The sequence below is a fragment of the Gopherus evgoodei genome, chromosome 9 (assembly GCF_007399415.2).
Source record: "Gopherus evgoodei ecotype Sinaloan lineage chromosome 9, rGopEvg1_v1.p, whole genome shotgun sequence".
Taxonomy (NCBI): domain Eukaryota; kingdom Metazoa; phylum Chordata; order Testudines; family Testudinidae; genus Gopherus; species Gopherus evgoodei.
In genome coordinates, this window is record NC_044330.1 from 28060267 (window position 1) to 28076424 (window position 16158).

Consider the following 16158-nt stretch of genomic DNA (forward strand, 5'->3'; position numbering starts at 1 on the left):
ACCTCATTACACATAAGTTGTCTCTCCTGACTAACATTTTGTTAACTTGACAGAATTCCATGGAAGGCAAAGATGCCTTTTCTTCAGAACATCTATATGGAGCCTTAACTGTAAGCAGAATAATTTCTTCACAACTATACTACTTCAGAACATGTGCTTCCCTAACTAGACGGATAATCATTATCCAAAAACTCCATTAAATTGATAAGGTGTTTGTGGGAGGGATGATCTTTTTGTTATGCATCTGTACAGTTCCTAGCTCAATGGGATCTTGATTGGAGCCTCTAGGTGCCATCACAATAGAAATAATTGTAGTGAAGCTCCTCAGATAGAGGAGTTCCCTTTAATAGATTCAAGTCCTAGAGTTCCCAGAAGACAATGTTTTATCAGAGAGGTGTTACAGTCAAGACTTTCACTTCTGTGAAGTGTTTGTTGTTGTTTATTTTGTGGTTGTTGTTGCTACTGCTTCCTGTCCATATTTTGGTACTTCCTATAACTGTTCTAAAATCAAAGACATATAGACAAAAGGAATAAGAAAGTTTTAAACAGGAGAGGGATATTTATTGATTCTCTAAGGTTTGTTCCTGACTGACGAACTGACTTGGAGGAGGAGCAATTATAGGGTAGAGAGCCATAAGAAAGTCCAAGGTATTCAAGAGAGGATACAGTAGGGCCTGAGCAGCTACTTTGTCTGACAAACGGTGCTACAGGACTTGGAATTCCCTGGCTGACTACACTTTCACCATGCTCTATGCAGCTGGAAAAGCTCTCCTTGAGGACTGTATTACAGAGAATCCCTCATCTGATTGATGTTCTGGGCAAGAATCATCAAACTCTCTTTAGGACTCACTTATAAAACCCAAAGTCTGAACAGATGTAAGAGCTGGGATGCTGTCATTTTTGTCACCTGAAAAGAATTACCTCACACTAGCTACTTGTGGCGATAGGCCATGACTGTAACCCTGTTTCTAGAGGTGACTTGCTACAACTGCTATGAACTCAGTAAGTGAATGAGAGGCCAAAGAAGAGCGTGTGACATTAGAGATGTAGGTTGCCGAGGGAGCACAGGAGGAATTGTTGGTGTTAGAGTCTCATCAGTAGATGCAGGCAAGCATGTAAGAGACCTATGGATTGTAAATAATTCCCTGAAGTGACAGGAATAATGGTTGCCCCGTAGAATCCATTATGAAATAAGTTATTTAAGACTTCCTGTAAGCATGAGACTGTGGTACTTCCATCTCAAAGATGATCCCCTTGCCCTGTGAACATGGTAATCCCCTATTCCCTCTGGTTTATAAAAGGATAAATATCCATTTGTTATGCTGAGCCGCTAGGCAGACCCTTCCTATGTGGTAAGCATATAGAGTTATTACTTGCTCCTAGTTCCTTAAGGAATTAGTCAAGGAATCCCCCTCAGAGATGTGTCCATCAGACAAGGGAAGAGGTATAAATTTATTTTTAACTGAGAGATTCCTTTCAAACCAAAATTGTATCCAGAGTGCTGCCACACCACAGTTTTATTGTCATAGACCTGACATCCAGTGAGTTTGACTCTTGAGAGACTTTCAGTGCTATTGTTATCAGGTCCTAGCAAAGTAAAGTGCCTTTGGAGGACCATGAAAAAGGGCTTACATGGATTAACAGGAGCTCAGAAGATGGCTAGACAATACCACTGAGAATTTATAAAATCTCTTAATACAGTTAACCATACTTTAATCCCAGTGTCTGCTGGACCATGGATGATGTAGCTGCAGATTTATACAATTACAATCGATAGTGATATTAGCCATAATATTTTTTTCTATGCCCAAGAGATATCAAGTTGTCATCTACATTCCCCATCTCTTTTCATTTAATGTCCCAAAATGGAGCTCAATACCAGATACTAAGAAACAAAATTAAAATGAAGTTTTAAAAGTTTGGACTGGAGTTTCATTTGTACTTAAAACGTAGCAGTAGTGAAAAAAGTGACATGTTTTATTATCGTGTAGTGACATCATAAAATATATTCATTGTCAAGTCCCTGATAAAGAGGTGACAACTTTGCAAAACTTAGTTCAACACTGTTTTGTCCTCCAACATACATAAGTTTTAGTGGGTTTCATTGACTCTGTTTTGAAGTTCCTTTCAACTTCTGAAAAGCAGCGCTATTACAGCTCAGTGGTTTGAGCATTGGTCTGCTAAACTCAGGGTTGTGAGTTCAATCCTTGAGAGGGTCATTTAGGGATCTGGGGCAAAAATCTGTCTGGGGATTGGTCCTGCTTTGAGCAGGGGGTTGGACTAGATGACCTCCTGAGGTCCCTTCCAACCCTGATATTCTATTAAAGGAGTCACTTCTTACTGCTGAGAAATGCTCTGTCTTGCTGCGTTTTTTCCAAACAATCATACACAAAAAAGATTGGAGAGCCAGGAGTGGAGAATCTATTACAATTACTTCCTATAACAAAAACATCAGCAATTTGCAAAGTTATTCTATGAATCAACAGCAGAGAAAATTTCTGATAATTAAACTTTGATACACACTATATTCAGTGTCAAAGCATCATAATATTGTCATTGCAGTGTCTCATTCTTCCATTCAGAGTCCCTTCAGGCCCCAGATTTTCTTGCTATCTCTTCAAGCTGACCTCCCAACAGGCTACACAATAAAAACACACCATACAAACCACAAGGCAGTGTGCAAAAAAAATTAAAATTTCCAAAAAAGAGATAAAACACACACCACACTCCCTATATTAAGTCAAGAGCTAATGATATCACACACACTATATTTATATATGTATAATATATATTAACACCACAGATGTATACTGTGGCTGTGTATTAAATTTTTTAATTTGAAAAATAAAAGATATTGCACTTAACATAACTTTTTCTAAATATTTTTCTTCACAGGAGATATAGTCAGTATTTTACTCGGGTATCTTCTTTTTTTCCTTGCAGTTTATCCATAGAGGGCATATAAAGGTTTAATATGTTGAGACAGAAAGCCATTAGAGGATCCAGTGACATGAGCAACAACCCAAACTGGCCAACGGGAATTCCAAAATTGAGGTCAGACTTAAGCATGTGTTCATCCAAGAAAGGAATGGGCATAAAGCCAAGGTTCTTCATCAAGACAGAAGATGTCCATTGCAAGGGGCAGCTCATAAGGAAGGGAAACAATTGTTGAAGTAGCAACAAAGGGCATTTCAGTAGTTAGGACAACAGACTGAGCGAAGTGAGGTAGTTATGTTTGAATATTAGCATGTGTCTGTACGCCAATCCATGCTGGTGTTCAATACTTTCAAAGATGCTTTGGTGTAGTGAGGGAAGACAGGAGTAAAGAATTAGGAAATACTCAAATGGAAGAATACCTATAAAGTGTTCAGATAACCAGCTGTCTGTGTTCTCTGATCAGTTTTGTTTCTGAAATGCTAGATGCTGCTGTTGCCCAAAAACTTCTGCTTATTTTTAATTATTTTTTATTTCCTATATTTTTCAGAAGTTAAAGCTGGTATAACCCAGGCTGAGTCCAAGGACCATGAACCCTGCCTTCCCTGAAAAGTATTTCAGTTGAAAATCAACAGCAACAAAAATAATGGGGTTCAACTTGTCATATGGAAAAACACCAGGTAAATTCGAAAGAATTCTCAAAAGTTGGAACTAACTGAGAAGAGTTCATAGTATCTCCTATTTGAAAGTAGTTACTATCAAGAGCAATATTTTTTTAAAATAAGTCCTTTAAAAAAAGACTATCAAAATATTGTCAGATATTTCCTCAATGGATTTCCAATCTCATTTAATACACCATAGAAGTTCAATGTAGAGACAATTTTAAACAATATTATTTGCTATTATTTTTTAGAAGAAACATTGAGATAAATGAATAATTACAAAATTAATGTTAGCCATTTGATCACAAATATTTGTGATTAAAATCCACGACTATAATTTTGTGCTTTGTGAATTTAAGTAAATTGCATTTCATATTTAGCAATTTAATAAGGGCCAAATAGAATTCTCATCTTCCTGATTCTGGGTGAATATATCATTTTAAATAAAAGACATAAATATGTTCTGCTATGACAAAGAGCCAAAGGATAACATATAATTAAGATTAACAGTGCACTCTCAGTGTACTGGTAAGTATAACAGATAAACTCTGATTATACTCCATTTGCACAGGTTGTGTCAGCTAAATCTTTACACATCTACATAAGCCATGATATCAGCACTACAAAACACAGGACCTAATCCTGTGAGATGCTCAGCTCTCAGCTCCCCTTGGAGTCAAAGGGAGTTAAGGTCAAATCACTACCTTAATATGACCTGGTCCATAATTATTAATTTTAAATAGATTGATACAAATATTCCTCTGTAAAGTTAGAGTACACCTTAATTAGTTTGCTAAATGCTCCAAAAAAATCTATTAGATTTGCCACTTTTCCTTATGGCCTATCTGCCATTCATTTATGTTCTTGCTCAGAATACTATACAATCTATCATTATTCTCAAAAAAAAGTATTTTAGGTCATAAATGTACAGTACTGTCTCTACAAATACTCAATTTTCCTTCCAACTTTTGAAAAGCAGCATTATAATTCTTTAAAATGTCCTGTTGCTGGTCAAAATAATAGGCACAGACAGGTGAAGGTACTGCACTTTGCCACTTCATCTATGTATGGCCTCAGGAACTTAACCTCTCTTGACTCAATTCTCAGTTCTGGTTCTGCTCAGAGCAGATGCAGGTAAGCAACAGAAGTGGCATAAAGTCACTCTATTCAGAGGCTGGCAAGCGGCTGCTTTGACCTCCAGAAGGCTACTTTGGCACATGCCTAGTTGTCTATGGCGCTATGGACTTCTCCAACAGCCAGGAACAACCAGAGCACAGAGATGGTCTGACTTACTTTTTATGAGGATGGGGGTCCTGGTGTGGCCACTATGCTACACTTATGGACCTTACTCCTTACCCTTTACAACAAAAGAATTTCCCGGTGACTGGCTCCACTGTGTTTATGGCTTCTGCACCAGTGAGCACAACAAAGAATTGCACCCTCGGTATCTCAATCTCTTTCCATCAGTTAAACGGAAATAATAATGCCCCTAATCTGTCTGACAGCACTACTTTGATTAACAAATGCTAGTACAGTATTTTGGAGATTTAAAGTGCTATGCAGAAGTGTTTGCTTATAATATAACAGCAAAAATAGGTCACAATTTCATTAAACAATGACAGTAAGATACCACATCTATATCTGCAGGAAGAGAGTCCTTGCAACAGAGAATAAACCTGTTAGCTGCGTAATTCCACCCAAATACCCTGATTACTTACCTAGTAGATCACACGGCCTTTTATATGGGTGCAAGCCATCATTCCAGCCACAAATTCTACAGCCTTGCACATTTAATGTAAATCTTGTGCCAATAGAAATCACCCATTCTCACACTGTCCTAGCTGAGCCCTGCAAGACCAGGGTGCAGCACAGAAGAGACTGGCTCTCCTATGCAACTGAGGTACCCATTAGGATCATGCAATTTCAGTGCATTATTCCATTCAGGCTTAAACCATAGCACTGTTCAGGCAGAGACCATCATCTCTTTTCCAATGGATCTTAGACCAAGCATGTCTACTCAGAGGACAGAAAGCTATTTTCAACCTGAAAGATAGCACACAGTTTATTTCCCATTCCATGGCTCAGTGCACTCACTTACCCCACAAAAAATTAATTGAAGAGACAAACTCATCTTAGCAGGAATTTTGAACTGGCAATGTATTTGTAAGTGTAACAGTACACTGTGGTTTAAACTACCACCGTAGATTTCTTAGCTACAAAAGCCACTGCAAAGTTATAAAAAAAAGTTTCACACACGTGCATCCCGCTTCTTTTTTACTTTACAGCAGAATTTAAAGTGATTGCAAACACATATTTTCTTCAGAAATTATCCAAAGAGTAACAGAAGTTCAGTTACTATATTTCTTATATGAAAACTCCTGAGATTTTTGCTAATAGGGCAATGAAGGAAGTTTTCCTAAGCTATCAGAAAAGTATTTGCTGTAGTAGTTCAGCTGCAAGAGATGAAAGCTTGAAATATCAGGAAAGTTATCTTCAGAAAGTCCTCTATGCATTCAGTTTATACAAAATAGATTCATTCAAACTATGATGCTTTCAGTGTATTTCATTTGGCCTGCTAGTAAAAGTAAATAAAAGTAGTACACCAGTGAGAAACAAAATGGGAGCACTTGACAGGGAGAAGAGAACTCTCAACTCCAATTTCAGCACCTCACACCGCTATCCTCTGTGGTCTAGACAAATCTCTTAGGACTCGATCCTACAAGCCCTTACAGGGTGCAGAGGAGAAAAATCATCGACAGTACAGGGGTGCTTAGACTAGGGGTGCTGGGGGGCGCAGCAGCACCCCCTTGCTTGAAGTGGTTTCCATCATACACAGTTTTGTTCAATGGCACTTCACTATAAAAATTGTTCCAACACCACTGTGACAGTACAACCCATGCTTGTGCGGCAGGTGCGCCAGCCTCCACTGCTCAAGGCAAAGAAATATGTATCACACCTCCATATGGCCGGGGCTGTAGCAACATGCTTGAAAAAGCTTGATGCTTGAAAATGGATAGCCTGGCTAGAAGCTGATCTTTCAGAGCTCCACCTGCCCCCAACCTCACAAGACAGTGAAGCATACTGTGCCAAGCTCAGCAGCCCTCCTTCCTCTGAGCAGCTCCCTTAACCTGTCTGCCACTGTTTCTTAACCTGTCAATGTAGGGTTAATACTGGGGATGTATGGAATCCCTACCCCATAATACGGTAACAGAGATGTAGGGATTTTTGTACCATGCTTTAAGGACTGACGTATTCTATAGAAAAAGACAAGTATTGCTGTTACTAATTAAAGGAGAAAGTCAAAATGCATGATCAGTTTTAGCCATATTCATAGGTTTTTTCTATCAAATTGCAGAACTGTCCTTATGTTCCAGCAACCTGGAACAACCAATGCCTACAGTATTCTGATTTATTGTGGCTAACAAGTGCCATATGCTTTTATTTTAAAATGTATAATATTAAAGGATATTGTACTAAAGAAGTTCATGTTTTCTAAACTGGTTTGTCTGAGAATCATTTGGGCTCAGCCGAAGACAATAAAATCACAAGCCTTGAAGAACAGCTGCTACAATCATTTATACAACTGTCAAAATGTACTTACATTATTTCTTTCCATCATTCCTATAGATTATCACCTGGGCCAAGACGATGTTATTTCAACTAATTCCACAACAGGTCTACTTGGGAACTCCACACAAAATGAATTTACAACCATTGTTCTGCCAGTGCTTTACCTCATCATATTCCTGGCAAGCATTTTACTGAATGGTCTAGCAGTATGGATTTTCTTCCACATCAGAAACAAAACAAGTTTTATCTTTTACCTCAAAAACATTGTGGTTGCAGACCTCCTAATGACACTGACATTTCCATTTAAAATAATTCAGGACTCGAGACTGGGACCATTGCACTTTAACTTTTTTCTATGCCGATATTCCACAGTTTTGTTTTATGCAAACATGTATACTACGATTGTGTTTCTTGGACTCATTAGCATTGACCGGTATCTGAAAGTGGTAAAGCCATTTGGGGATTCCAGAATGTACAGTATTACTTTCACCAAGATTTTGTCTGCATGTGTTTGGGTTGTTATGGCTTTTCTAGCCTTACCAAATTTGATTCTCACCAATGAATATCCAACAAAGAAAAATATAGATGATTGCATAAAACTTAAAACTCCCTTGGGAGTAAAATGGCATGAAGCAGTCATTTATATCAACACCTGTATGTTTGTAGCAGTACTTATTGTACTAATAGGATGTTACATTGCTATATCCAGGTACATATACAAATCAAGCAAGCAATTTATTAGCTCATCAAGCAGAAAACGAAAACACAACCAAAGCATAAGAGTTGTTGTGGCTGTATTTTTCACATGCTTTCTCCCATATCATTTGTGTAGAATACCCTTTACTTTTAGCCACATAGATAAACTTTTAGATGATTCAGCACATAAAATTCTGTACTACTGCGAGGAAATGACACTTTTCCTGTCTGCATGTAATGTATGTCTGGATCCAATCATCTACTTTTTCATGTGTAGATCATTTTCACGAAGGCTGTTCAAGAAATCAAATATGCGAACCAGGAGTGAAAGTATCAGGTCACTTCAAAGCATCAGAAGATCAGAAGTTCGCATATATCATGAATACACAGATGTGTGAGGTTATCCTCACAGAGACTTTTGTTCATTTGCAAGAATATATTCGTAAAGCATGTAAATAATAAAATAACTTTTGATTATCTGTGTGCTTGACATATATTTAGCCAAACAAAATCTGAATATGCATATTAACTTAGTAATGAGCAGCGGTTTACTTCTTATTCACTTCAACTTTTTAACAGCTATCCTTAGATTTAAAAAAAAAATTACACTGAAAGACCAGGATAACAGACTCTAATATTCACCAAGTAGAAGTTCTTTAGGCCACCAGAAAGCAGCAGCATTTATGTACCTTAAATTATTGAGTAAGAGCAATCTCACTAACCCATAGGTATTATTCCTTCTGGCTTGAAGTTTGTTTAATTAGCTCCACTGACTATCTCACTTAAAAATTGGAAAGAAAATGTTTAATATCAACCTTTATTCTCATTGAATCCCTGCCTATACTCGTCACTTCTCTGTAGAAACAAGCAAGACTCTAAAGGCAACATCTTACCCTAACCCAGTTAAAGGGAGGTGCAAGAGGGTGGGCAGTACAGAATTCCCAGCTCGCACTGCTAGTACTAAACCAGATGGGTCAGTGGAATTAGAGGCAATATGTTCCTTATTGCAGCTCAGAAACAGAGCAGAATGTGCACAATCTTGGCTGCCTGCACATATGTATGATGGCTGGACTAGGAGCATGCCCCGGGCACATCTGAGGGATAGAGCACCAGCAAGTACATTTCTATCTGAGATCTTAAGATGATGATAGGAAGGTATCAGGTCTGGATTCTGGGGTGACAGACAAGAGGTTCCATAGGTTGTATTTTCACCAAACTATAAAGTACAGCATTTTGCCCCTGAAATACAGCGGAGGAGTCAAATTCTTTTTAACCAGCTAGCAGGGAAATAGCTATAGGAAGAAGATGGTTTTATCTTGCTGAAAACTAATTCCTGTGCTGGTGTGCGATACTCAAGGTGTAATTCCTGCATATAGCTTTTTTTTTTTTTTTTTAATTTTTAAATGCCTCAGATCAAATCTTACAATGAAATAAAACTAAAAATATTATACTCCCCTCTGTGCTAGACATACTGCTATATTGTATGACACATGAAAAAAGAGTGTAATAACTTCAGCTCAGTGCTAAGAAAGTTAGTTATGTGTGCAAGAGGTGTAGGATTAAATTTTAATGGATCAAAGGTTTAGCAACAGATTCCACTTAGTATACAAGTAGACAAGTTACACAGCACCATCTAGAGGAGACACCTTTTTCTATTTTCAATATATCTAGCTCTCCAAGATTTATAAAGTGCCAATCATGGTATTATCTAGACTCAAACCTACCATCCGAATCAAACAAATAGAGCTTTTCATTTCATCTTGATTTATGGATTTCAGACTGATGACCTAACTTAATTTTGTGTCTGTGCTTTTTTTTTTAAAACAAGGAAAGATTATAGTAATAGACTTAAAAAAAATACAAAAAAAAAAATCATTTCCCCAGTTGTCCCCACACTCCCCCCGCAGACTTTTCTGAGAAAAGCACAATAAAGATGTCATGGTTGGCAAAAGAAAAGATTCAATTGAAACAATCGCTTCTACTGAAAATCGATATATGAATATTTGAACACTAAACAAAAAAGTTGCATAGGTTTCACACTGTTACCTTATGTGTGCATAGTACAACATGAACAAAAATTTAAGAAACTGCTCCTGTGAGGTGCTGAGCAACTTAACTCCCAGTGATGACAATGAGAGCTACGGAATCTCAACAAACGTACCATCAGACCCCACATTTTCAAATCATTCAGAGAAAAAGATGGCACTCTCTTCTTTACTATACTTTTATCTTGTAAAATGAATATAGCATCTATTTCGGCATACAAGGGTCTAGATATATGCTCACTCACACATGCATTTCAAGCTCTAGATTTTTTTGGCGAAGGCAAAATATAATATTGCGCATGCAAGCAGCTGAAATTCACCTTTTGGAGAAGAGCTCCCATAACGCCCTCTCTGCCATGGGATACACATATTGTCCCTTCACAGGGGCTATTACTCTAAACTGTGAAATACATGTGATCCCGAACAGTATAACAGTTGATGTGTAAGGAAAGAGCTGAGATAATTCGTGGGGGATAGGGAGAGGGAAGCTGCACAGAGCATCAATTAGTGTATCAGAACGTGCCAAAATGAAGGGTGCTAACCATTGAATTATTCCAGATGAATGAAAAATATGTGGGGAATCCTTTTAAGTTGAACCCCACACAAACTTAGTGAGCCAGCACTTTTTACCTTAAATGAACACTGACAAGCCTTATGTTTGTGAACTGGTCAGTCCATCATTTAATTCAGATGGTCCACATTCTAAAGTAACAATGCTCTTAAGGGTACATTTTCAAAGCAATGTACAGGGTTTTAGCCACATGACACACATTGACTAAAATATTACCCCCATATTAAGTAGTATAAGCTACTTTTAAAATGCAGTCAAAATAGCAGTGATCTTACCTACCAATTAACAATTTGAAATAATTAGAAAAGGGTAAGTATACAATGCATCTCGGAGTTATAAGGAATTACTATATTGCATATGCTCACAGACACATTCTTCAATGAGGGTTAAAATGTGGCTAACAATAATACATCATAATTTGTCCTTTATCATATATTTTCAACACTATTGATATTCTGATTTATAAGCTTCTCTTGCATTTTTCCCATATGTTTAAATCGCTAGTGCCATTTTATTACTGAGAGATAGAGTATGACAAAGAGGCTGTGTAAAAATTAATAATCCTGACGAGACAAAACACCTAAACTTAAGTTTACTTTGTGGCTAGAGAAGAAGCAAGTTTGGAACAGGGGGAAACACATATATGCATAGATCAAATGAGCTCTGTAAAAAATAAACAGAGAATTTAAAATGGGGGCTTGGGATTTTTAAATGACAGAATTTTTGGAATTTAGAAAGCACACAGTTATAAGTTATGGAACAGACTTCATATCTAGATCCTCCTCCTTTGGACAGTCTTCATTTTTTCCTCAGTATCTCGACAGTTATTTGATAGGAATTCCAAGCCTCCCTTGAAAACTTGTTTAATTATCCACAAATTTCTTTCTATTCAAAATAAAATTTTCCTTCCTGTTCCATATCTGCCGATTAGTGAAAATAATCCTCACCCGGACTCCTTACCACATGCACACTTCTTTTGTAAACTACTTGTACATACTCAAAGACCTTCATAAACCTTTGCTCTTTTCTGCAGGCTATCCTAATTAAATTTTCTTTAATCTCTCCTCAGAGGTCATGATTAGTTTTTGCCCTTATAAGGATTCTCTAATTTATCAGTGTTAAATTCTGAAATACAACTCATCATAATCCTCTCTAACACTAGCCAGTATGCTCCCATTCTAAATTTGTACAATTGATGCATCCTCCTCAAATGAACAATGCTACATTTGTCCTTCATGAACCTCATTTTATTGATCTCATCTCCCATTTCGCTAGTTTATCCAGTCCGTGCTGAATTTGTATCATCCTCTAAAGTGTTCTCTGTCTTTCCCATGCATTTCCTACCATGCCAATTAGTTTGATCTGTGTTCATTTTCTACGCTTTTTTAAAAAATGCTTGACGTTCACAGCATTATTCTATACCCCATATCAAGATGATAGCAGACTGCGTCATTAAATTAACTTGCTTTTTATTTGTTTAGACAACTGTATTATCCACTTCAAACAATTCTGCCCAAACTCAGTTTCTCAGAAAGAATATCATACCATGGGGAATGATGTTGAATACTTTACTCAAGTCAATAAATACCATATAACACTGACTCTTTTTCTAGATAATTGATGAAACAGACACACAGTTATTTTGGCTCATCAAGAACTGACTAAACAGAGTGGACCTTCAGAAGTACCTGATAAGCCTACCCTCAGAGGCTGCAAACTGGCAGATGAAATTCAGTACTGACAAGTAAAACAAAATAAAAAAAACAGATGCAAGGTTGTAAGAAATCATTTGAACTACTCATATCCAGGAGTACTAAATTAACTAATCACTCAAAGAAACCTGGAGGCCATTATGGATAGTTCAATGTAAGCATTTTAATTCAAAAGGTAAACAAAATATTCAGAAGTATAAAGAATAGGATAGAAAATAATACTGAAAATATTATGTAATCACCTAAACTCCTGCAATACCCTTACCCTTGTTCAGTTCTGGTCATGGTCTAGCAGAAATAGGAGTTTAAAGATAAGCAACACAAATTATTAGCGGCAGAGAGAGTGAAAAGATCAAAAATGTTACATTAGTGAGGAGACTAATTAAATGGGACCTGACAGACGTATACAAAATAATGGTACTGGGAAAGTAAATTGGGTAGTTTTGTTTACCGTCTCCCATGATATGAGGACAAGGGAGCATTCAAAGGAACTGAAAAGCCATTTAGAAGCAATAAAAAAATATTTTTTATTAAAATGCCTATGGAACTCATTTTCACGACATGACTGAAGTCAAAAGCTTAGCAGAATTCAAGAGATATTAAACATTTGTATAGATAATGAGAACACCCAGAGTTTTACATTTAGGCGTTAAAATGGAAAATCAAACATAGCTGTACTCTTCCAAACTATACTTATATGAGATGGTTCCCACAGTACTATGAGCAGATGTTCCAAATGCAATCACATATGATGACTGGACTCAGCTCCCATTTTGTGTGGTCTGAATACACACAGGCTCTGTTAGGCTACTGCTTGGCTTTGTCTCAATGAGGCCTGTATGCTCCTTTGGGCTTCTTGATATTAGCTCTCCCTTGCAGGGTTCAGATGCTCTGCTAGGTAACTTGGCATTGGCTTTTTTTGTTTGTTTGTTTATTGTGAGGAAGATCACTAGTGGTACCTTTTAAGCCCACTCACTTATAATGCCGAAATGAGGCATTAATCACAGTACATTGTGCAAATCTCTATAATTTGATCCTCCTCCTTTTCTACCTGCTTGTGAGGAATGATATAATTAACAGTGTGGACATTTAATGTATTATCATCATTGAGGAGATGTGTACTGTTCATCTCCATGGGTACTAACTCATCTCAGAGGTATTGTTCCAGGTTCTGCAAATGCAGGCAGAGATCACTAAAATCACTGACATCAGGACACATTTTTGAGGCTCTCTCAGTAAATATCTAGAGACTTTAAAAAAAAAAAAAGAGCTTAAGTTCTAGAGAACTAGAAGCCAGCATGAAAAGGGTGCCAGAATGCTATAACACTGTTTACTAACCCAATCAGAGATCTGGCATTTAGACAGGATATAAAGTCCCATACTTCAGCTCAGAAGTCAACCACAAACTTTGATTAGGAAAAAATGTTCTTCTATGAGGACACAGTTGTCCACTACAGGGTTTCTTGCATTTTCCTCTGAAGCATGTGGCTACTATCAGAGATACAACTAGATATAATGAAGCACTGATTTGATCCAGTATGGTAATGCCTATCCATCTGTGTCACAATCCCTCTTTTCTCCCTTGACAATGAAGAAAATCAAGCAAGTTTGACAATATTTGGCTATTACAACTCCAGGTGCCAGACAGCGTAACAGGTTTTGACAAACGGGATCATTTTTCTTTTCAAATTAATTGATTTTATTATGACTACTGTTGTGTAATGCAGAAACAATTGTTGGAGTGATTTTGGTTTGGACACGGTACTTTATATATATATTTTTTCTTTTCTAAATTGCTTAATTCCCATTTGACAAATGATCAAACCAACACAGTAATACCAATAACCTTATCTGCGGGCACACAGAGTTAGCAGCAGACCTGGCATTACAGTTAAGAAGTTACCGACTCTTTTTGTACTTAATCCACCAGAACAACCTGCCTTTCATTACTAGTTCATGGTTTTACCAACTGAAGGACTAAGGCCTTGTCTACACTACCACTTAAGCTGACATAAGTTGCATCGCTAGAAGTGTGAAAAACACCCCCCCCTAGTGATACAATTTACATCGACTTAAAGTGGTGCCTACACTACACCATGCTGGCAGGAGACGTTCTCCTGCTGACATAGCTTTCACTTCTCATTGAGGTGGAGTAATTACGTTGACAGGAGAGAGCTCTCGCATCGACATGACGCGTCTTCACCAGATGCGCTAAATCGGCACTGCTGCATCGACGAAGTGGTGCTGATTTAGCATAGTAGTGAAGACAAACCCTAAGTAAAAAACAAAACAAAAACAAAAAAAACCAGCAGTAGTAATTAATTCCCTGGGCAGCAGAGCTAATTGAAAGAAAATTCTGTTCCTTTTTTCAATTTGAAAATTTCAAAATTTTCTCTGCCAACTCTACCTGGCAGAGATTACTAACATCACTGCAGATTGTTTACAGTAATTACTACTTCAGTAACCATCTGAAGTGTGAAACTGCTTAAACAGCAGTATTTCACACTGTCAATACAGGCACTGTAGCCCCACCCCCCGCCCTTTTTTTTTTTTTTTTTTTTGAAGTGCTACTATGCAACTTTATGAAACACTATCATCATAATGGGCAAAAGTAACAATCAAACTACATTTGGCTACTAGGAGCAAAAGGGATCTGCTTGCTTGCATCAAGTTCAGTAAACTGTGTAATGTTTATATGAATTTTCTCTTCTGCAATCATATGTATTTCAGTGAGGATTAAAGCAAATTGGTTAGAGTAGAAGCAGTTTGTACAAAAATATCACCAGTCTAAACAGAAACCAATAGGTTACAGGCCCCTATTGTTGAGTGTTCTGAGTGCTGGTAGTTTAAATGTATCTTGTGCAGTGCACTTAAACTGCACAATCAGAAGGTGGCAATAGTCCACCATGTATTTGCTTTGCTCTACCAAAAATAAATAAATAAATAAATCACCTTTTTAATGTAGAAATTACATCTGGTTGACAAATCTGACAGAACAAATTTCTCTTAGAAAAATGCAGTTTTAGCAAAATCTAAGTTTTATGGGAGCATATCTATATTTCAGAAAAGTTTTTGACAGGAAAAAGGCAAAAACAATTTAAGCTCTCTCATTTCATTTCTACAATGCCAAAACATTCATTTTGACTTTTATATTAATTTCATTATGTTCACGTGTTATTTATATTATATACATTTAAAATAATAACGTTTAAACATAATATAAGTTTCAGAATGAACTATTGCAGAATTTCCTTCTCACTAAAAATTTCAACTTTTCATTCTGATTCAAAACTCAGACAAGTTTTGAAATATCTGAATTTCCCACAAGAAGGAAATTCCACATTCTTATCAACTTTAGTAGAAACTGAGGCATACAAGAAATTTAGGCCTGATCCTTTAAGAGGATCTGACTAGCATGGACACTTTGTATCCCACAAAGGTATAAAGGTCCATGCTAGCAGATCATGTGGAAAGATTTGGGCTTTAAAGACAGGTGTTTACCTTCCACCTTTCTTTATAATGATATTAACAAGAGTTATAACTGAAAAAAAGTGCAAGGGCTTGATTTTGCAAGATAAAAAGCATACTTCTCAGCTCCACATCAAAGATCAGGTTCATGCCCAAAGACTGCAACAGAAACAGGGAAAGAAGCTACACTGACTAATTTATTCAACATCTTATCTACTATGATAAAAATAAACAAGGCAACATGCAGTAGGAGTACCCTTTGTTTCACAGTCTGAATAGTAATAATCATAATATTGTTTAAATTGTCTGCCAAGCTGTGCTGAACAATTATAGTTTTAATGTTATACGTATACATTTCCTTTATATCTTGTTTCACAAAACCTTCCTATAGTGCTCTCCTCATCTCTTATGTCTTTGTGTTTTTCTGTCCCACGTTATACCACGTTTGTAAGGGTCCAAATCCTCCATGCACTTTCTGTTAGGCTCAGTGCCTGTCTCAT

General features: G+C 37.0%; 2 protein-coding genes across 3 annotated transcripts in view; one reads left to right on the forward strand and one right to left on the reverse strand.

The window, feature by feature from the left end:
• The window catches only part of MED12L (mediator complex subunit 12L), a 319974-nt gene that overhangs the window by 141270 nt on the left and 162546 nt on the right, over positions 1-16158 (reverse strand). The gene's annotated exons all lie outside the window — the stretch shown is intronic.
• Positions 3581-8260, forward strand: GPR87 (G protein-coupled receptor 87). The gene is made up of 2 exons (XM_030575114.1): positions 3581-3614; positions 7224-8260. Exons 1-2 carry the CDS (start codon positions 3581-3583, stop codon positions 8258-8260), a joined length of 1071 nt encoding a protein of 356 aa, XP_030430974.1.